The 23,846-nt window shown below is 38.1% G+C and overlaps 1 protein-coding gene and 1 pseudogene across 4 annotated transcripts; one reads left to right on the forward strand and one right to left on the reverse strand.

Annotated features, from left to right (window-relative positions):
- Positions 1-689: 689 nt before the first annotated feature.
- On the reverse strand, positions 690-9,602 carry LOC137240182 (zinc finger protein 10-like). 4 transcript variants are annotated; one of them, XM_067766122.1, is made up of 8 exons: positions 8,282-8,422; positions 7,836-8,213; positions 7,597-7,765; positions 7,298-7,410; positions 6,163-6,566; positions 5,379-6,093; positions 5,218-5,317; positions 2,611-2,749 (listed from the first exon to the last, which is right to left on the reverse strand). In XM_067766122.1, exons 3-6 carry the CDS (start codon positions 7,753-7,755, stop codon positions 5,585-5,587), a joined length of 1,185 nt encoding a protein of 394 aa, XP_067622223.1. In that variant the 5' UTR covers positions 7,756-7,765; positions 7,836-8,213; positions 8,282-8,422; the 3' UTR covers positions 2,611-2,749; positions 5,218-5,317; positions 5,379-5,584. The 4 variants fall into 4 exon arrangements, with proteins under 4 accessions (XP_067622224.1, XP_067622223.1, XP_067622221.1 ...); XM_067766120.1 differs by lacking the exons at positions 7,298-7,410; positions 7,597-7,765; positions 7,836-8,213 and adding an exon at positions 8,778-9,602 and having other exon boundaries at positions 8,282-8,721; XM_067766123.1 differs by lacking the exons at positions 5,218-5,317; positions 5,379-6,093; positions 7,298-7,410; positions 7,597-7,765; positions 7,836-8,213 and adding exons at positions 690-2,327; positions 8,778-9,569 and having other exon boundaries at positions 2,387-2,749; positions 8,282-8,721.
- Positions 9,603-21,328: 11,726 nt separating this feature from the next.
- Positions 21,329-23,166, forward strand: LOC137241623 (ATP-binding cassette sub-family B member 10, mitochondrial-like; annotated as a pseudogene).
- Positions 23,167-23,846: the final 680 nt, after the last annotated feature.

Genomic DNA, 23,846 nt, shown 5'->3' on the forward strand with positions numbered 1-23,846 from the left:
AAAAAAATTTATGTACCGCAAAAACTTATGCTATATAATGAAAAAAATCAATAAGGTTCGTTTTGGAAGGAGGGTAAAATGTATAAAATGTGTAATTTTTACCTTTTTTGTATTGCCCTTCGACTATTTGTTCAAATTTTCTCCAATTTCGCTTGAAGTCCTGTTTACTTGACGGCCTTTATCAAATGACACGGTTCCCGAAGAGTATTTGGCTCCGATACCGAATTGTCAGAAACGGGTTTTGGTTACCCATTTGCATCTTTTTATGCATCACTAATATAATGTACATTTAAAATAGGCATATATATGTACCCTGCAAAAACGCTCCACGTCATTTTACTAGTCATTTTACGGTCATTGTGACTTTCTGCAGCGGTTATATTCATAGTCACGTTTGCATGGGCGTGATTAACTTTTGTGACCAAATTTTCCGTTTCGTTCCTATTAATGTGATCGTGCATTCCGCTCCCACTTATAGGATGTGAGCATAGCACTGTGCTACTCACACAAGTCACAATGCTCGTCAAATGGCGGTCATTTTTTCGTCATTTCACTCTACATTTTCGAGCCATTTGACAATCAATTTTACTGCGGTTTTACCATTTATATAACCGCCATATAACGTGAATTTTACCTGCAGATTTACTTTACCTGGAGCAGCCATATGAATAAAATATGAACCAAAAAAATTGAATTTTCAATATTTATTATTTTCAATATTATTATATATGTACATGAAATTGGAACTTATATTAATCCAGTTCATATAAAACAGAAGAACTTTAATAATAAATAAACTCGCTTAATTGGTTTTTGTTTTCCAATGTCTTCTAAGCGAGCAAAATATAATATTAAGCTTTAGAAAAAACTCCAATTATTTGAATAATCTACAACTTAAAGCTTAGTAGAAATCCAGATTAGGTTTACTCTTTTTTCAGATCATGAATATTCAAAGGTGTCGTAGAATCCGATTGCTGTCGTAATTGATGAATTTAAAAATGTACGACTAGTAATTGAGTCAGACTTATTATTGTTCTAAATCTAATCATTCAAGCAATAATTCTGCAACCCTTAGCAGGAGTATTGATTGGTTTCAAATCTAATTCCGACAGCAATCGTATTACGACATCCCTTATTATATATGCACATGAAATTGCAACTTAAATTAATACAGTTGATATAAAGAAAAGTAATTATTTTAATAGTAAACAAACTCGCCTTATTGGTTTTTGTTTTCCAATTGAAATCTTTTCCAAGCGAACAGAAAATAATTTTGAGCTTTAGAAAAAACTCCAATTATTTGAATCAATTTAAATCTACAACTAAAAGCTAATTAGAAATTCAGATTAGATTTACTCTTTTTTTTCAGATCAAGAATATTCAAAGGTGTCGTGGAATCTGATTGCTGTCGTAATTGATGAACTTAAAAATGTACGACTAGTAATTGAGTCAGACTTATTATTGTTCTAAATCTAATCATTCAAGCAATAATTCTGCAACCCATAGCAGGAGTATTGATTGGTTTCAAATCTAATTCCGTCAGCAATCGTATCACATCCCTTATTTTATATGTACGTGATATTGCAACTTAAATTAATACAATTGATATAAAGAAAAGTAAGTACTTTAATAATAACATAAACTCTCTTAATTGGTTTTTGTTTTCCAATTGAAATCTTTTCTAAGCGAGTAGAAAATAATTTTAAGCTTTAGAAAAAACTCCAATTATTTGAATAATCTACAACTGAAAGCTTAGTAGAAATTCAGATTAGGTATACTCTTTTTTCAGATCAAGAATATTCAGAGGTGTCGTAGAATCCGATTGCTGTCGTAATTGATGAATTTAAAAATGTACGACTTGTAATTAAGTCAGACTTATTATTGTTCTAAATCTAATTATTCAAGCAATAATTCTACAACCCTTAGCAGGAGTATTGATTGGTTTCAAATCTAATTCCGACATCAATCGTATCACATCCCTTATTATATATGTACGTGATATTGCAACTTAAATTAATACTGTTGATATAAAGAAAAGTAAATACTTTAATAATAAATAAACTCTCTTAATTGGTTTTTGTTTTCCAATTGAAATCTTTTCCTGTGCAAGCACATCGCTAACCTGTGTTGGCAAAAGATATGATTATACTGTCTTCGATAGATAGTCGGACGAGCCGTTACTCGGCGAAGTAGAGATGACCGTTGTGTCGGTGGCAGCTGTTCAACAGCAGTTTCTAACTTTACACCATCCGTACAGTGTGATGAATGCTTCACTGCCTTTTCCAATTGCTTGGCGCCAGCGATTTTTGCTGTTTGTAAAGCTTTAGCTGTAATGCAAATATATAGATGGGTTAAAGTGGTTTTCGTATGTTATTCAACAACTCACCCTATACCATCATCACAGCCTCCTCATCGATTTTGAATATGTGTACTGTTTCAGTATTCAGACCCAGTTCGTTTGATGCAATATTTTCGATTTGATGAATATGTATACTATCCGTTAGGCAGACAATTAGGTGCGTTCGATTCATTCATATACTGTGGGTATTTGAGCCGTAGACGCAATTGATATATTGTAACATTTGTAAACAGTTGGGTTTTTCTGCTGTCACCATCACCACTAGAGAGCTATTGAAGAAACGCTCGACCAAGATATGTTGCGATTTACGCGCATAGATTTTTTCCACCTTGTCAGTTATTGATGGAGAAAATGCGAAAGCCATATTTACCATCCAATACGGAAATGGAACTGTGGAGGAAGAAACATTTTATAAAATTTAATAAAATCAATAAATGATAGTTGTGTTAAAATGGGGTAAAGTATCGTATGTTAAAGTATAGCGAAGTTTGAATAGGTCTCATTCTTCATTCTTAGAAACATGTACGAAGGTACCTCGTAAGATATTAAAAATCCTCAACGCTTTTTTGCAATAACTTAAAAAAAACTCATATTCATCAAATTTCTGTTTAACTTCTACATATCAATAGCTACGTTTACCACCAGAAGGAGTCACTATTGCTTCTACACCTATGCTATTGTTTCCTACACCGATGAGCTTTGTAATAAAATAAACAGCTATCTCCCCAATCTCTCCAGTTTTGTCGCCTCGCGAAACCTGATATTGCAACCAACCAAATCATCGGTGATCCTTTTTAAAACATGGCCGCGCCAAATGTCGACCATATGACATTACCCTACCGACTGTCTTACACCTTAAAATTTTGGGTGTGACTTTCATCAGGATCTACATTTTGGTGAGCACGCAGCCGCAATTGTTCCGAGAAATCAGAGCCGTATCAAAATCCTCAAATCCCTCGCTGGCAGTACCTGGGGAAAGGATAAAGAAACGCTCATGACTACACACAAAGCAATTAGCCAGCCGATTAAGTGCTATGCGTCACCCATATGGTCGCCAAGCCTAAAAATTACCCACTGGAAGAAGCTACAGGCCTGCCAAAATACTGCTCTCAGAATTGCCACGGGCTGTCTTCTTATGTCCCCAGAACACCATCTGCATAATGAGGCGAGAATACTCCCCATCAGGGAGAGAAATGAGATGCTGACCAAACAGTTCCTGTTGAATACCCAGAAACCTGAGCATCCCAACAGACATCTGATTGGTCAACCAGCACCGCCTAGGGGCCTAAGGAGTTATCTCCGTAAGCATTTTGAGGAAATACGGCTCCTGAGAACCCAGCCGTATGAAGCGAAAAAACACAAGCAGGTCCTTGGTGAACTCCATAAACAAGCGTCGGACCTTTATGCTAGGAATTGCCCGGTGAATCCAGTACTCAAAGAAAAGTATGCAAACCTCGCGGAAGAGGAACGCATACTCCCCAGAGAAAAGCGAGTCACTCTAGCTCAACTTCGTTCTGGATACTGTAACAGGTTAAACTCTTACCTATCCAGAATCAACCCCGGCATACAAAATGTATGCCCGCTTTCAATGTGTCCCCACATGGCACCAACCATCTCTTTAATTGTAATGTGGAACCAACGCCTCTAACACCCCTTTCATTATGGTCCCCCCTGTCGAAACAGCAAGTTTCCTTGGACTCCCGTTAGAGGATATTGATGATAATTTCTGATCGGTCGCACCTATTGGATGGGGCGAAGCACTGCTACAATAACAACGTGTGAAAGATGGTTGCATCATTCGTTTGTTGCTCCCTGTTGCTTTGCTTATATTTTTTTTCTCAATTTTAAACAAATTCGCAACAATAACTAAACTTTTAATTTGTTAACAAAAATAGAAATGCGCAACAAAATTTCAATTGGCAAATCAGCTGACTTCGAAGATTCGAAATTCCTATTCCCCAATTATTGTTCTCTCTAGGAGAAAAGAATTGGAGGAATTTTTCTGCGGTGCTATTAAGGCAATGACCTTTGACCTCGAGTAATTTTTTTTAGCTCGAATAGGATAGATGGGGACTTTTAATTTTAATATTTTTATGGTAAACTAGAGGTCCTCACTAAAATTTGGATTTGTAGTAATTTTTGTTATTTTAATTGTCTAAATTAGCCGTTCTAATATTAAAATCGCCACTCTCAATAAAAATCAAAAAACAAGTATGAAAAAGTTGTTAACGTTACAGTGCTTATGGATTCATTTTAAGAGTGCATTAAAAGAAAAAAGTTTTGTTAAAAAGGAAAGGAAAGGAAAGGTCGGTAAAAATGAGACTTACCATATATTCATATCGGCTGCTGAGTGGAATATCACCAAATCTCGGCTGCCATTCCAAAAACTTCCTTTCTCAGAATTCGTTTGAAGAACGCCCTATCTTAGAATTTGTTTCATAAACACTCTAGCTATTGTCAAAATGTGTTGTATTTGAGCTCAGATCGGTCATTTTTGAAGCCAAATCTGAGTTAGGGCATTCTTCAACCGAATTCTGTGATAGGGCTTTTCTAATATACGGGGTTATTCAAATATTTTCTGAGAAAGGTGCTTTTCGAAACGGCACCCGAGACCGGGTGATATTGTTGAGCAGTGTTTCGCCCCACCTAACTGCTACAACAACAACCGGGTGATAATCCAATCAGCAGGCGATATGGATATAAGCTTTCATTTAGTTGTCCCATTTTTACTGAGCTTTTGTTTTTGTGCCTTTCGTTTTACGGATATGTTTAGATATAAGTTTTTTTATTAACTTTTAAAATAAATCCATTTTTAACTGCCGCCCGTTCAAACTCTGAACCCTATTGTATATTCTTACGATTTCAATGAGAATGATTTCCCACACTCTGAGCACGAGTATGGTCGCTCGCCGGTATGCATACGTATATGTCGCTTTTGCTTAGATGAAGTTGTAAAATCTGTGAATTAACGATCAGTAAAATGAATATCATTTACAATCACAGTCTTATAAACCTTTACCCTTGTTGCAGAAATTGCACGTATATTTTCGTTTGGGTTTTGGCGGCTGCTGAATTTTAGTGGCCAAATTTTGCTTTAATTTAGCCTCCTCCTCCTTTAAGGCTGTCATATTTCGCTCCCGCGTTTCTGGATCTTCGTCTTTGTGCGTAGTTAAATGCGTACGTAACTTCGTAAAGTGAGGAAAAGTTGATGGGCAAAACTCACATCTATGAATATTTTTGCCCAGATGTGTACGTAAGTAAATGCGACAGCACTGGATCGCTTACAGCAAAGGTGCATTCGCAGTATTCGCATTTGTATGGTTTTCCACCGGTATGAGTACGTATATGACGGCGTAGATTTAGAGTGTAGGTAAAGCCTTTTTTTTTAAAGCTTGTTGTCGCTGAAGTTTCACTGCCTTTTTGAGCGCTTTGAAAGCTTATGTGTGATGATGCATCATCACCACCCAAAGAACTATTAGACTGATCTTCGCAATTTTCCTCTAGTATAGTAGATGGTCTGAGAAGTTTCACCATTTTCAAAGGTGAAGTTTGTAAAGTGGTATCGCCCACTATTGTGGAGTCCCACATTTTAGATGGCTTTTCAATATCTTCTAGTAGTGTTACATCAATACTTTTTAAAGGAGTTTCATTATCCAATTGATGCTGCTCCTGTACGCATAAGTCATGCAATAGACGTTGCAGTGATTGTGCTTCTTCATCTATTTCTTGTAGTTCTAAGATTATATTATTAAATTTATACCACGCAATCTTATCAACTTTCAATATGTTGTATATTCACTTACCTTGTTTACAAGGGATTTTAAAATAGTTTCCATCGGCGCTGCGCTTTTTAGCATCTTCTTTAACCATATCCTTGTTCTCGCTATGTATGTACTTAAATAGTGTGCTGTTAGGATCGGATGCTGTTTTATCACACATTTTTTCCAAAGCCATAAAACTTTCATCAGACGTACGTTGCTGTTGGCATTCAAATATAGTTTCGTCACAAGATGCCTTAGTTGAAAAATTATAAGGAATCCTCTTTATAGTGTTTGCATGGTTGGATTTATTTTCATCCTCCATTTCAAATAGTTTGTTCATTGCATTTCCGCTAACAGCAACGTTACTTTCGTGTTGATCCACATCCTCTACATCCAAGCTAAAGCGTTGGCAAGATACCGGCTCTTTAGCAGGCGTTGTAGCCTTTCTAAATGTGTTCGTGAATCGAGAAAAAAATGTTGAAGATATTGTTTGTATTAATTTTTAATAATAGGTATATATTACCATGCTAAAGTGATTTATCTTTTTAAAAGTAAAGTAATAAAGTTATACAAGCTAGTAGCTACTTTTTAGTCAAAGATTTGGAAAAATTTCGAATTCTTATATAGTAAGCCAATTTACTCTACACTATTTAAAACATCCATCTCCATGCTCACTCGAATGGCTCATCATAAACAAGCATGCAATTTTAATGATATATTTATAAGCATTTACCGTTGCATGACAAGTAATTTCTTGACTTTTGCACGCCAAGCTTTATTTGCTTGAAATTTTTCCAATCCAGACATTTGTATTCAGGAAAATTGAAAAAGAGCAACAAACATCCAAGTTATATTTTATTGAACCACAGCAGACAAGGCGCGGTAATCTTCCAGGGTTTTCGTTACGAAATATCTTTTCCAGATAAGCTTATACCACTTGAGCACGCTACGTTGTGTTATTATTTTATCCAATAGTTTCTTAATGGTTGCCCCATCATTTGAAATTGTGGCCTTACCACTGGAATCAACAATATGCTTGTCCATATTACGTGAACCCAATGTAGTGCGTACAGCGTCCACAATTGAATGCGAGGTATTGATGTTGGATATGATGAATATTTTTTACATAAAAACTCATGTACCCAATACAAGTTCAGGCATACCGCCGATAACACACCTTTTAAACGACGTTGTGTCCAAATCACTTAGCGGTTTTTCTTCTATGATTTGTAGCAATTCTTCAACAAACGTTGGATCATGTATGGGATGCGACCAAAGTGGACCGCCCATCTATATTTGGGAATATAAGAAACAATTTGGTGTGAACAATTGGTGCCAGTTAACCCTCTGAAAAAGCGACTGACGCGCCTTTTTGAACGGACATAACCGTTTAAACGGTTAAGCACCAATTAAGTAAGAACGAAAAAATTTGATTTATTCGAGTTTAAATACTTAAGTGGGATAGCTGAAACTTACATGATGTTTATCACCGCAATGCGCACAATTTGTATTAACATTTGGTCCAGTTGGTATACCGAATTTTTCTTCCGCATTGCCTTTATCTGAGATCTTGCTTTTTACAATACCCATAGGCTGTAGCGTATAGGTATCACAACCAGTGCATTGAAATACCATTCATTGTTTGCTGTGTTCATAATATAAAGATATGGTAAGTAATTGGATTGTGGTAAAAGGCCAAAATGCTGTATACCAACCTCATGCTATATTTACACTTCGCTTGACTACTATGCATACGCACAAATACGCGTATATAAAAATTGGCAGAAATGCTCAAAAGTGGCTCAATATATTTTCCATAACGATTAGAGTGCGTTTCAATACAATGCAATAGTATACGCAATCCCATCTCATGGCAGCATTTCATACGCAAAGGCACAGAACTATATTTGGCATTGCAGGCTTCAGGCGTATTGCCTGCCAGCACAGCCATATCATTCGCAGTTACAAGTAATGAACCCCCACTCGTCAGTGATTGTATAGCGCCATCCAGAAATCGATTCGGACAACATTAAGGATCTAGGTCTATAACATCGAAACGCTTCTCATATGAAGTTGAAAGGTACATGAGAGTCCTATTGCGAATTTTATTATTGATTATTACAGTTAAATCACTAGCTATTGATTCGTATATCAAACCTACATTGCATCCCCTTCGCTTGGCACAATTAAATGTTCCACTCCATTGTGTCGCATATTTACGCTAATGGAATCTACTGCCACCTTAGATAGATCATTTGCAACAATTTCACGCACGCCTGCTACTTCTTTTGCATAACTTATGCTACGTAAACCTGTTGCAGCAAGCGCTTCCAATATTCGCAGTCCATCATCGTATTTTACACCACCAGCCGTGTATGGTTTCTTGTCATTAGCATTGTTTCTTTCCTTTGTATTTTGCGGATTTTTATGCGCCGCCGCTTCCCGCTCTCTTATCAACCGCTTTGAGTATACATTAAGTACTGAAATACTTAAATCACGATTAAATTCTTGTACTGGATTGTAGAATACGGCCCCGCCGGCAATAATTTCTGTAGTGCTTTCTTTGATCAAACGTTCGGGTGCTTTGTCGTTCGTAGCGATCTGTTAATTCATAAAATTTAGGGCGATTTTGTTAATAACACGAAACATATATTTACCTTATTTTCAGATATTTCCTCAACTTCCATTTTGGCTTTAAACTGCTGTGCATCCAAGTTTTTGTTATCAGCTGTTCGGTGGTGGCATACGCTGGCTGCTGCTTTCGTTGAACAGTGAATCGTGGAAACTGTTTCAACAGAGGAAATATTTAAGCATTAAAGATGCACAACACTGTTTTTTTATAAATCAACGATGATAGCCAGCCTTGGGAGGTTGTTGCTGCTGCTATCGTGGCCTTGCATTACCCGGTTGCTGTTGTGGTATATACCTTGGTATAACTGGATGTGGCGTCATTGCCACACCTGGTCCAGTTGATGCGGACCACGAACAACAACCACCACGACCTACACTGTTTGGATTCACTTTGCTGCTGCAAACACACCTCCGTCACAATAATTAATGGAGACCATGGAGGGGTATCTCAACAAGAGAGGCGATTTTATTGCACACATAGCCGTTTTTTTACACCGAATTTTCTAATCTTTTTTTTTTTTTCAATTTTGGGATAATAAATCTTAATGGTAACAAGAATTTTTTTCTTGTATGTATGTGGAAATCAAAATTTACTATTCTGCATTAGAATTGCTCACGATTATTTATACTATGCTATTACATATTTCACTTTCTTTCTTTATAAACATGCAGACATTGATATGAGTTTTTTTTGCTAAAACACACTTTAGTAGACCAAAAAATATTAATTTCTGCAAAATGTAAATCACACAAATTGAAAAAATTTTCCACTTTTCTGCAGAATTAGAAATGGCGGATTTTTCGCACGCAAAAATGACGTATTTTGCTATCCCTTTGAAAATAATAGGTGCGAGAGAGCACGATACATTGTGGGAAAGCAAAATTTGTCAGCATGCTATTTCATTTGCAAAATTTTTCATTCCAAATCGTCACCCCTGTCAAAAATTCGTGTGGCTGTGTGCGTTTTTGGTCACTCGATTTTTGCAGGGTACATACGTTGGTATAAGTATACGGACAGTCAGTGCACGCACTTTACCGCATTGGTAGATTTACCAGCTTTTTGACCCATTTTCATTTTCTACTACTTCTACCACCAAAACTTAGATTTTATCAATATTTCAGTATTTTCGCATTGAAAACGTATACTGCGTTCATTTTAAAGTATTTAATTGCCGAGCCCACCCAACTAACATTAGGAGGTGATACTGACCAAATCAGTCAATTTTGAAAAATTTGTGAACAAATTTAAACAAGAAATAAATTTTTTGATGAGATAAATGTAGTAACTGAGCACGCGAATATTTTCTGCGCTATTTTCATCAGTTTTTTTTTGTGAATAATTTTGAACGAAAATAAAAAGTTTTACGTAAACGATAACATGCCGAAGTCGGTTATTTTGTGCCAGTATTTTTGGTACTTTGGAATATTGTTGTGATTAGACGTTTTGGTACATTTTTGTCAGTATTTCACACTCACAATACAGGAAAAAAGTGAGTATCGTATAGGCATAATATATGTCTACGGAAATTTCCACATATTTTCTTTTGTGTATATTTTTTGTTACTTCTGTGAGATGTGATCTATTTGTTTTGCAATAAATTGTGAATTGTTTCAATACCTTTTTCTTGGAATACTAATTTGGTTTGGCACAATTAGCCCACTACACCTTTTCATCAAATAACAATTTTGACACATTAAATTTGCATCCAAATTTCTATCTGTGTCACTCTTAGAAATTTCAACAATAATACACAAATAATTAGACACATTAAATCTTGAAACAGATTTCTATCTGTGTCAATTCTTATAGTTTCGCTTTCGTTGCAAGCACAATACTAAGAGTCATTACTTCCGCTCTCGTTCCTTAAAAGAGACAAGATATTTAAAATAATAAAAAAAATGGAGACCTACATAAGAATGACAGACTCCATAGTGGAGTTTGAGCAGGAGTTCAATGCGAAGCCAATCGCTGAACAAAACAAACACACCCTTGCAATACAGCAAGAGGAGCTGAAATCACTATGGAAGAAGACAAAGTCACTTTATGAAGGTCTCCTCAACTCTACAGATATTACGAAAGAGGACCTGCAATCCATTAAGCAGAAAAATAAAAGCTGTTTCGCATGCTATATGAAATGCATGGCTACGATCGCTGCTGAAGTGGAAAAATTAGCACCACCTGCAAATGTCCCTGCCACAAAAGTGGAAACCAATCCGAATCATGGACATAAAATCCGGCTGCCCCCTTGCGATACCGATGAGTTTAAAGGTGATTACCTTTCTTGGCCGGCTTTTAGAGATATGTTCACGGCCTTATATATTCTCAACAAGGATCTGCAAGATGTTGAAAAAATTTACTACCTAAGGCAGAAAACTCAAGGGGAAGCAAAAGAAATAGTAGAAAGGTGCTCCCTGACGAATGAAGGGTTTCAAACAGCCTGGAAAAACTTAAAAGACAGGTATGAGAATAAGCGTGTCCTAGTGAACACGCAATTGAAGCTTTTGTTTAATCTTACGGCAGTCGAATACGAATGCGGAACAGCAATAAAAAAATTACAACGCGAAATAAATAATTGCATATCGGCTCTTCAATGTCACCAAATCGACATTACAAACTGGGATGCAATTATAACATACTTATGTTCCACAAAGCTCCCGGAATCCACCTTGGCGCTATGGGAACAAACCGTAGAGAAGAAAACGGACATCCCAAAATGGGAGGATATGGACAAATTCCTGTCCAGCCGTTTTCAGACTCTAGAAACTGTGTCTGACATAAAGGGTAGCAAACCATCCAAGCCGCCCAAAACTCATACGAATAGTTCAAAGGAAATGCCTACAAAACTTGGAGTTTACCAAGCCAGCGTTCCAAAAACGGCATGTAAGATGTGCAACAGTAAGGAGCACAAATTACGAAACTGCCAAAAATTCCGTTAGCTGTCCACGGCAGACAAAATAGCTTATGTGAAAAGCAACAACTGTTGTTTGAACTGCTTGTCGGCTGGGCACACAGTGACAAGATGCACGAGTCCATTCAACTGCAACTCATGTCACTCAAGGCACAACACCTTGCTCCACCTTCCGACAGCTCATCCAAAAACAACATCAACAACGCTCCAAAGGGGCAACCAACATAACAATGATAACATACCCTCCACTTCACAACAGGCAAGGGCAAGGATGGACTCTGAAAAGAGAAAAGAAAATATTAATAGCGTCTCTTCCTGTCATGCACATACAACAAAGGGGGTATTACTAGGCACAGCACGAGTGAAAATAAACTATAATGGAGTGGATTTCACCGCGAGAGCACTTATAGACTCTGGGTCTGAATGTTCGTTTATAACAGAAAGACTCAAAAACAGAATACATCTGCCATCGAAACGATTGCACGTCCAAGTTTCAGGCATTAATAACACACCATCTGCGCAAGTGAAAGAGTCCTGCTCCATAAGACTGGGTTCCCTTATAAACCCCTTAGTATGCATTGATACAGTGGTTCTGGTCCTACCTCAGTTGACAGGGGATCTTCCAACATGTCAAGTTGACGCAATGACTCGACAAGAGTTCCCTGATCTTGTTCTGGCGGATAAAAGGTTCTTCGTTAACGAACCAGTGGACCTAATCCTAGGAGGCGACATTTATCCTCAAGTAATTCTAGACGGCATACGGAAGAACGTCTTAAATACGCTTCTCGCCCAAGAAACCGTCTTCGGTTGGATATTAACCGGTTGCACAGAAGCAACTCAGCCAATTAATAACCGAGTATCTTTTTTTAATGAAATCAGCATCGAGAAACAATTGACTGCCTTTTGGGAACTAGAAGATATCCCTAAGAAAAGGTCCCCCACTGAGGATAATGTCTATTGCGAGGCACTTTACAAAGCGACAACAAAAAGGAATACTGATGGGAAATACATCGTAGCCCTACCATTCAAGCAGGGGTTTCCAAACAGCATCACATTAGGGCCCTCTCTGAAAAGCGCTTGCTCTCAGTTTTACCAAAACGAGACGCGTCTATCGAAAACGCGAGCCCTGCAAACTGAATACAACAGAGTATTAGCGGAATACGAAACACTAGGGCATATTACAAAAGTTCCCACAATTATCCCTCCCCATGCAACAAATTGCTATTTTTTGCCTCATCATGCGGTAATAAAAGAGGAGAGCACGACTACAAAAGTAAGAGTAGTTTTTAACGCATCGTGTCCCACTGCCAATGGCACTAGTTTGAATGAAGTGTTATACACCGGCCCCGTACTGCAGGCCGACCTAACAATTCTGCCCAACCAAACCCAGTACCAAAGAATAGTATTTCGCAATAATCCATGGGATCCTATCAACGTCTATGAATTAAAGACAGTAACGTTTGGAGTTAACTGTGCTCCGTATTTGGCAATAAGGACACTGCACCAACTAGCAGATGATGTAGAGACTTCATCACACATAGCAGCCAGCATTCTGCATACAAGCATGTACGTCGATGACGTGCTAGCAGGAGGCCACAGCATAGAGTCTACAATTAAAGCTCGGGAGGAAGTCACCCACGTACTACGGTCAGCAGGTTTTTCTTTGCGAAAGTGGACTTCGAACTGCAGCCGAATACTGAAAGGAATCCCAAAATCCCACTTGCTAAACGAAGATTTTCTGGAATTCGAGGATGCGAGTACAGTCAAAACATTAGGCATCAGATGGAACGCGCATTCGGATTATTTCTATTTTACCGCAAAACGTATCGAAAATCGTGAGGCCCTGACAAAAAGGGCAATACTTTCAGCGATCGCCAAACTCTTCGATCCTTTGGGATGGCTCGCGCCAGTCATCATAGTAGCCAAGATCATAATGCAAAACATCTGGCTGGAAGGAACGGACTGGGACGAGGCAGTGTCCACGCGTACCCTAGATAAATGGCAAACCTTTATGGAGGACTACCCGGATATTAACAATATTCAGATACCAAGATGGGTAAATTTTACACTAAATGCGGACGTTGAATTACATGGATTCTGCGACGCATCCGAAAAAGCCTGTGCAGCTACAATATTTCTTAGGGCAAGGGTTAATGAGGAGGTCCACGTCAGCCTACTAATTGCGAAAACAAGAGTAGCTCCCGTAAAAACAATTTCGCTACCCAGATTAGAACTGTGTGGAGCAGTCTTGTTAGCCGAAATTTTAGAAACCGTGCGCGAAAACCTGAACTTGGGAAAATTCCATACACATCTATGGACTGACTCAACGATTGTTTTAGCGTGGATTAAAAAACCTCCCTGCTCTTGGTCAACGTTTGTTGCTCATCGAGTAACCAAAATCGTAGAAAAGGTAGGGAACAGTGCCTGGCACCACGTAGAGTCTGCATCAAACCCAGCAGATTTGGCTAGCAGAGGGATGTCAGCAAAAGACCTAGTCGCAAGCTCCTTGTGGTGGCAGGGACCTTCTTGGTTACAAGAAGACAATTCAAAGTGGCCAAATCAAGAAAAGGAGTATCAGACAAATATTGAGCAAAAGCGCGTAAAAGCCTTTACCACATCAAAAATAAGTGGAAATGAGGATATCCTAGAAAGGTTTTCAGAACTTTTAAGAGCCTTGCGGGTCATATCATATATTATAAGGTTTTCGCAAAGAACCAATACTAAAACAAAATCTTCCTTTAAAGCGGAATCGTACTTCATTTCACCCAATGAAATTCAGGCCACGACAAATCGTTTAATAACTCTCTACCAACGGAAGCATTATTCGGAGGAACTTTCGAGTTTAAAATCCGGGAAACTCATCGGATCAAAGAGTGAGATCCTGCCTCTTACCCCCCTTGTCGATGAAAAGGGCATATTGAGGGTGGGCGGTCGTCTTTCAGGGGCCAAGGATCTTCCCTACAGTGAACGGCACCCGATAATTCTGCCATATGACTGCCGGCTCACACGACTTCTTGTCCAGTTCATCCACAAAGATACCCTGCATGGTGAGAACCAACTGATGTTTCGTCGCCTACGCACAGAATATTGGATTCCTAGGGTAAAAAATATGATCCGATCGGTCATACATAATTGCAAAACCTGCACCATATTCCGCAAACGGACCCAAACCCAACTGATGGGAGATCTACCTCCAGAGCGAACCACCTTTTCCCGGGCTTTCACCAATACGGGGGTAGATTTTGCCGGACCGTTTGACATCAAATCTTATAGCGGAAGAGGATGCCGCATATCAAAGGGTTACGTCTGCCTCTTTGTCTGCTTTGCCACCAAGGCGATTCATTTAGAAGTCGCGACTGACCTCAGTACCGCCGCCTTTTTAGCAGCTTTCGATCGGTTTGTCGCCAGGCGAGGATGTCCGAAGAACATATACTCCGACAACGGAACAAACTTCGTCGGTGCCTCTCGAGCACTGCGATCCGAACTCAAAGCTTTCCTCGCCGATGCGCGTAACCAAACCCTATCGAAGTATTATCACCAAACCCTACAACTGCCTATGTTTTGGCATGAGTGCACTATACGCTCCTATGTTTAGCGGAGCCATTCACACACCTCCTATTTTAGCGGAGTCACATTCATACAACTGCCTGTTTTGGCATGAGTGAACTATACGCTCCTATGTTTAGCGGAGCCATTCACACACCTCCTATTTGCCGGAGTCACATTCATACAAACAAACAAATGGAGGCCAAACCAACACGTTCCCAAAATTTTACTCATGATAATGGCATATCTTCAACATGCTCCTCTAAGACTTTCATGGCTGACAAAAAAAGTTTTTCCTTAAAATTTAAAAGCTGATAGCTTAGCGCGCAAAGTTTTTTTCTCACGTGCGTGGAGCACAAAAGGTTTCCAATCATTTTTATTTAAACTTTATTTCAAAAAAACCAAAATTACCCTATGAAGCACCGATCACGGTAATGGAGCAAAACGATAATTTTGGGGAAGTTATGTTTTCCGAAATTAGGCTCCAAAGCATACTAAACGGCTTTAGGCATGGAAAAAAAACCCGGTTTCTAGCGCTGCTGTCCTCAAAGAACGCATCACAGAAATTTAGAACAGTATAACTCCTGTTAACGAATTTAGTAGCCTCAACGCCACGACGGTTTCAAGATGTTATTATAAAACAACATTATTTAGAGCTACGTGAGGTTATTCATACTAAAACAGATTATTTGTGTACTGTATGGACGTTGGTTTTTTGTTTTTTTTTTGTTTCTTCCCCATAGCTTTGCTATTTTATGCTAAAGGGAGGGTTTTTGTAGTTTATTGTGAAAATCAATAAAACAAAGTGAGTCAGTTATACCACGGTATAATCCCATTTTTTCAGGAAAATTATTAGCCTTTCAATCCAGTGGAAAAGGGGGGTGTATGTAGACCGTTCTCCGTCACTGTCTATTTATTTTTCTACGCCACCCCGAACATGTTTAATAAATGTTGGATAAGCTTCAAATACGTACGTTATACCTACGTTGGCAACTGCATTACTCAGTTATCAATAGTATATTCTGGTAACTTATCATTGCTTAGTTGACGCGTGATCAGTATCTACTCGGAATATAGCGTGGAAATACCTCAGGTTGCTATGGGTTATTGTCATGCTTTCCAGAATAATTTTAAAGTGTATTGTCTGTGATTCAGAAGTGGTGCATTGGTTAAGTTTATATTAAGAAATCAAGATATAAGTATGTACATACATATATGGAAGCCGGCGAAAAGGTGTTAACATGACACGTTATGGTCCATCCATCTTCATAATGCTAAAAGCTACAATAGTACTAAATATAGGGTCTGACAAATATATATGAATGTTAGATCATTTTTAGTTCCGTTTGCTACTCTACTCCTAAAACAATGTACGGATGTATGTGTGTACATGTATGTCTTATCAGCGATTATAAGGTTTAGAGCGCGCAATGACCCTAATAAGGCCTTGTAGAAGTCCCTTGTAAATCTCTCTTCGGCTACCACAAACATACCTATATTGTCCTTACTCATCCCAATATTTGAGGTCAATTTAAATTTGTAAGCAATTTATTAGCATCCCCAAAGTGCAGGCACGCTACTTATGATCCATTCTAACTTATTGCAATATTAGCATCAAACGCATATAATTACCGCCTAATATATGGTGTCCCGAGCCTACGCCCTTTGTATAGAGTTCTATTGTTTCTATTACCCACTCAGCATTTAGGTGATCAAATTTTGAATTTCCCTACAGTTCAATACAATTTGATTACTCTTTCTGACTAAATAATGAGTTATCATACAATTACACAAAAGAAATAATCAAATATGAATACCTTTGATGACCAAAAACTGAATATGGTTTTTCAATCACATTTTGGAATCATATTTGAATCAAATGTGTTTACTTTAGGTGATCAAAATTTTTATCATTTTTCAGCTCTCTGAATGTTTTCTGATAATCTTTCTTCACAGAATCATGAACGTTGTACTTGTTAAAATTTTACATTTTTTCAATCATGAAGTTCAGACACGATATATTAAAATGTTATTCTTCAAGACAAGAAATACTGTATACTGCTCCTAACAAGAGATGTCCCAAACCATTTCTCCACCTTCGGCGTCCCAGAAAACACAACTCCAACCATTAGACAATACAAGGGTTGTGAACTATTTGAAACCCAGGTGGGTGAAACTCTCTTGACATATGTACCTGGATATGGCTTCAACATCCCGTACCATATCGTATTTTAAGATTTTGACGCAGGTCGTATATTGGTATGGCTTGTTTGCGTTTATACGACATTTAATTAATGAATATAAAATAAATTTGCTGGTTAAGCCTACAAACGTTGTTTGCTGAAATTTATTGAATCTCACAAATTTTAGTAAAAAATTCTGAACGAACACAAAACACACACTTCACTTCTTGAACTGGTATGGTATGGTTTGTTTGCGAGAACCTTTGGTTCAAACAACTCACTTCCGCATGCTTTCTCCCCTGATTAACTAGTAAGTAAGTAGTAGTATCCTATTTTGTATGAGATACGCAGAATAAATGCATGATAATTGCATTCAAAATGTATCAAAAAGCTCAACCAAGGCGATTGAAATATCTTCACGAATATGATCCGAGAATGACTGTGGAAAGCATTCAAATATTACTCATAAAACAATTAAAGCCCAATTTTACAATGATATCTGAATATTTTTGATCGAAATTTTCAAAAAAATGCTGTATACATTGTACAATACATACTGTTGTTGCTGCTGCTACTGCTATTCAAACCGTCATATTTTCATTTCTGCTAGCACCAACAATGTAACCTCTTGCCGGAATCACACCGCGACATCGAACATGTACTTGATACTTGGGCAGCAATACTTCTGGAATATTGTGAGTGAGCAATTGTATATCATCTTTGGTACAATAGTCTTGTAATGCGGGTGGTACAACACAACAAGATTCTAACATTCTCGCACACGAGAAGTATTCAGTCCAATATGGAAAGAGCACGTAAAAGCTGGCAGTCAATTAAATATTGTATGAAAATTCGTTATTGCACTTTTTCCAAACTTTCACCATTATTTTCCAATACACAACCGATTTTCTAGACTGCGCTTAATCAGATTTCTACCATTTTCGTTTTTCATTTTATTTCGATATTGTCGTCACATGCCCAAATATGGCTATTTTTTCATCTTATATATGCAACTTTATGCTTCTGGCTTACACGAATATTTGCCTTTCTACACAAACCGCTTTACTTATTAACTACCCTTCTTTAGCAACGATTTAGGTTAGCAAATGTTGCAGGTTATTTATTTAAAAACTCCACTACCAAGGTCGCTACGTTCGTTTTTCATTTACATTTGCTAGGCAAAAATCGCGCAACAAATTCGGGCGGTTAAACCGTAGAAAGCGACGCTATGAAGAAAACCATTGCGTTTCCTGGAAATAAAGAGGGAAAAGTAATGATTAAACTAAATATATACATCTACCAGTATACTAAATACTCACCACCGCGTGTTTTACATTAATAATTTTTTCCATTCAGGAAGTGAAAAAGTATAGTAGATTTTTCCATGATGTCAAGATTTCTACACTTCACTTCTGACAGTCAAGCAGTCAAGCATCACATATCACACACAGAAGATTGTGCATTCACGAGCTCAATATTGCTTCGTTCTGCGTGCGGTGGCGAGTAAGCCCTAACTTTGTTAATTAAATTTTTCGTGTGAGTGGGGTGAAACTCGGTAGCTGCCTAAGAAGATATTCGCACGTGTTATGTGCATGGCCTCTTTCCATGCGCGTTATGTGTCTGGGGCTTTAGTGCCCTATTTTACTTATTTTGTGTCACCCGGTAGCGTTTTAGCTATCCCCGCATACGAGTGCTGCAGAAAACTGAACATTTACGATTTTCGGTTCGCACATTCAGGTGCCGAACCGGGTAGAGAGTGTATAATGTGGGATCTGTTAAGTCGTTGTTATTTGTGTTGTTGGTGCTAAAAACCAACAACTTTTCTGCCCGCCGCAAAAAAAATTTATGTACCGCAAAAACTTATGCTATATAATGAAAAAAATCAATAAGGTTCGTTTTGGAAGGAGGGTAAAATGTATAAAATGTGTAATTTTTACCTTTTTTGTATTGCCCTTCGACTATTTGTTCAAATTTTCTCCAATTTCGCTTGAAGTCCTGTTTACTTGACGGCCTTTATCAAATGACACGGTTCCCGAAGAGTATTTGGCTCCGATACCGAATTGTCAGAAACGGGTTTTGGTTACCCATTTGCATCTTTTTATGCATCACTAATATAATGTACATTTAAAATAGGCATATATATGTACATACGTTGGTATAAGTATACGGACAGTCAGTGCACGCACTTTACCGCATTGGTAGATTTACCAGCTTTTTGACCCATTTTCATTTTCTACTACTTCTACCACCAAAACTTAGATTTTATCAATATTTCAGTATTTTCGCATTGAAAACGTATACTGCGTTCATTTTAAAGTATTTAATTGCCGAGCCCACCCAACTAACATTAGGAGGCGATACTGACCAAATCAGTCAATTTTGAAAAATTTGTGAACAAATTTAAACAAGAAATAAATTTTTTGATGAGATAAATGTAGTAACTGAGCACGCGAATATTTTCTGCGCTATTTTCATCAGTTTTTTTTTGTGAATAATTTTGAACGAAAATAAAAAGTTTTACGTAAACGATAACATGCCGAAGTCGGTTATTTTGTGCCAGTATTTTTGGTACTTTGGAATATTGTTGTGATTAGACGTTTTGGTACATTTTTGTCAGTATTTCACACTCACAATACAGGAAAAAAGTGAGTATCGTATAGGCATAATATATGTCTACGGAAATTTCCACATATTTTCTTTTGTGTATATTTTTTGTTACTTCTGTGAGATGTGATCTATTTGTTTTGCAATAAATTGTGAATTGTTTGGTATAAATATAAACTGTAGTTATGACTTTCTTGAAAAGAAAAAAATCTACCAACTACTACTATTTTTCGTCTACCACCATTCCCTTTTTTAAAAAGGTCCGCGCACTGGAATACGCATACCAGCAGCAAAGCAAAAACAAGCGAACATTCATACGCACAAATGTAAATTTCTATGAATTGAAGCAAACGGTAAATGAATCGAATGATTCTTTTCGCCGTTGCTTAATTCTTTTCATTTTTATGCATGGTGGGGTTCCGGTTGGTGATAATTGAGGAGTAAAAAATGGTAAGTAAATTTTAATACGTGATTCTTTAATATATTCTGTTTATTAATTAATTAATTTTTTTTCTTTTCTTTTCAGGTTACTGGCGTGGGGAGCCCGGAGATGGAGATTTGGTTTCGTATCGGATTTTCGTTTTATGTTAGAGATACCGGCATCGCGAAAGGGGGTGCTCCAACTGCGGCGTCGGCCGCGCTGTCCGTTGTCACACTTTTGCGATGCCCATTTATGCATGTATTAATGGATTTTTTTCTTTGCAGGTTTTTGGTCTCAATAAATATCAAGCGTATATTACGAGATGTACTACGTTTGGAAGAACGCAACAAAGATGATGATAATTTGCAAATATTGCGTATAGATTATGGAGCGGAAAAAAAATCCTAAATATTAGCATAGATATAGACCCCAGGGTCCGAGAGATGTAATGAAATGTTACCGAAGTGGGAAGGTTCCCAAAGCTTTTAAAATTATTCCTAGACTGCGACATTGGAAACAAATACTTTTCATAACAGAACCGTATAATTGAAGTGCTGTTGCACTGTTGCAAGGAATTCGGATTTTTTGTTTGTTCGTACTAGCATGCTATGGCGCACAGATTTTTTAATTTGGTCCTACGACCCAGAATACATGATGTTCTATGCGAATGAAAAAAAAATCGAATATGCACTGGAATAAGTGCTTTGAAAAGGGCTCAATCTGCCAAAGATACAATTTGCACTGTGATAATATAAATTAAACTAAAAATTAGCAAATGATAATATTCCACATACATCGTTTTTAGGCCATAAAACAGTATTATGGTGATCATACGACGATTACCATTTACATCAAATGCAAAACAATTCTGGCACAGTATCAGACGGAAAGGGTCAAGCACCAGTCAGAATGGGATGAATTCTACAAAACGAATTTGTATATTTGGCGCTGGACCAGATGGCTTTTATGCGGCACCGTACATCCTTAAACATCTTAGCGGCAGTACTGTAGATTTAATAGTGCAATTGTCAGTTCCGTTCGGTTTAGTGCGTTATGGTGTTGCGCCCGATCATCCTGAGGTGAAAAACGGCAAAACATCAAAATTTAAAAAAACAGGGTGATTTTAAAGATGTTCCTGAACAAAAAAAAAACAGGCAAATTACAATTGAATAGAAAAAAATGTGGTCCAGCTTATTAAAAAAAAATAAATGTAAGGCGCGATGACCTCCGAAGAGATCTAAGGCCGAGCTTCTCTTCCAATTTGCGTCGTGCTCCTCTTGATTTTCCCTACAAATTGGCCGGACGGGACCTACATGTTTTATGCCGACTCCGAACGGCATCTGCAAGGCAGATGAGTTTTCACTGAGAGCTTTTCATGGCAGAAATACACCCGGAGCGCTTGCCAAACACTGCCGAGGGGCGAACCCGCTTAGAAGAAATGTCTTCTAATTGAAAAACCTTATTTCTAAAATTTTGATGTTGCTTTGTCCGGGGTGCGAACCCAGGGCATACGGTGTGGTAGGCGGAGCACGCTACCATCACACCACGGCGCCCGGTCCGGCTCATTGGGTTGGCGAAAACAGAAAACTTGGTTCTTACGGCCGCCATGGGTTGTCTGGTGGTCTCTTCAGCCATCACGATGAGCGTACCTTTTGCTTTGGGAAATATATTTGCAAATTTTCACTTATTCTTCTTGGTGTATTTATTGTGGGTGGTTTGACGAACTTATTAAGAGTTTACCTTTCCAATAGTGCATCATTACGTATAATAAAGGATTTACGCTCAAACGTTTATCGTCGCATGCTCTTACAGGAAACAGGCTGGTTTGATACAAAGGGTACTGGTGAGCTATTTAATCGCTTAGTGAATGATACATATATGGTCGGGAATTCGCTCAGTCAAAATTTATCTGCGCTCAACAGTATTGATTATTGCTGGCGCTTTATTGATAATATACACCTCACCGAGCTTGGCGCTTGTTAGCACATGTATTGTACCATGCGTTGCTGGTATAGCCATAGTATGCGGTCATTATGTACGCAACATTACACGTAACCTACTGGACAAATTCGCTGATATATCGAAATCAGCTGAAGAACGTTTAGGCAATGTAAAAATTGTCAAAGGATTTTGCAAGGACTATGAAGAGAGCAAAGCTTATGACGCACTACTTACAGATGCGTTGAATCTTGGCTATAAAGAAGTCCAAGCGCATTCAATATTCTTTGGTTTGACTGGGTTTTCTGGTAATGTGATAATAATTTCTGTAATCGATTATGGAGGCACGTTGGTCATACACGATGCGCTCAGTGTTGGTGCATTATTTTCTTTCATATTAGACGCTGGTTATTCAGCGATATCCATAAATGGTTTATCCAACTTTTATACTGAACTCAATAAGGGCGTGGGAGCAGCGCAACGTGGTTGGGAAATACTCGACCGGTAATGTGCAATTCCACTACACACTGGTATATTGCCAAAAAAGCGCAACCGCGTGGCAAGATGACCTTTGAAAACGTACGATTTAGTTTTCCGGCGCGTGCATCTCACGCTTCAACCGGGTGAGTCCACAGCGGTGGTCGGACGAAGTGGTTCGGGAACAACAACAATTTCTACATTAGGGCTACGTTTATATGATACACTGTAATGTTGGATGATATCGATCTGCGAGAGTTAAGTCCAGTTTGGTTACGTAAACCAGGAACAAACCCTGTTTTCGGGCAATCCTGACGAATGGAAATTGGTTGTGTAGCTTTAGTTTTGAAAGGTAAATAAAAACGAGCTGTGCTCGAATTTGCATTTGTATTTCGAAAAATGTAGGTTTCGGTGCAGCTGCTTAACTTCCATGAATATTGTATCTGAATGGTGTGCAGGTTTATAGCAGGCGTACCTCTTTAGGCAAGACGCGCATGCGTCAAATGAAAACCAGACACTGAGAAGGAATGAAACAGGTCAGCCGCCCACGAGGACATGATCTCTCTGGTGAAAGGGACAGTACAGGAAGAACGTTGGATCGAAGATGGACTTGATGATAACCAATGAAGGGTAAGTTGCACTATTGGGGTACCTAAAATTGTATGGATTTCTTACGGTTTCTTGCTACATAGAAGTACAATTTTACGTCATAAAGGCTCGAAAGTATTTGAATAGCAAACGAATTTTGGATTAATTTAATTATCAATTAGCCAAATTTTCATCGGTTAGACCTCTACGATATCAGCTTTAGACCTTTTCGATGTTCGTTAAGAAATTGGTATAGAGGGTTGGCAACGGGTTACGATGCTGTTGAATTGAAAATCGTAAATTAAAAAATTTAAATAGCGCACCGCCTGGGTAAGTTTCATACCGACTTTCCCAACTGACTGCAGCTGGTCTGCTCCATACCTTTCTGCTCCGGGAAGGCAATGAACGCAACCCTGGTTCTAGAATCTA

The sequence above is a fragment of the Eurosta solidaginis genome, chromosome 2 (assembly GCF_040869045.1).
Source record: "Eurosta solidaginis isolate ZX-2024a chromosome 2, ASM4086904v1, whole genome shotgun sequence".
In the NCBI taxonomy this organism is placed as follows: domain Eukaryota; kingdom Metazoa; phylum Arthropoda; class Insecta; order Diptera; family Tephritidae; genus Eurosta; species Eurosta solidaginis.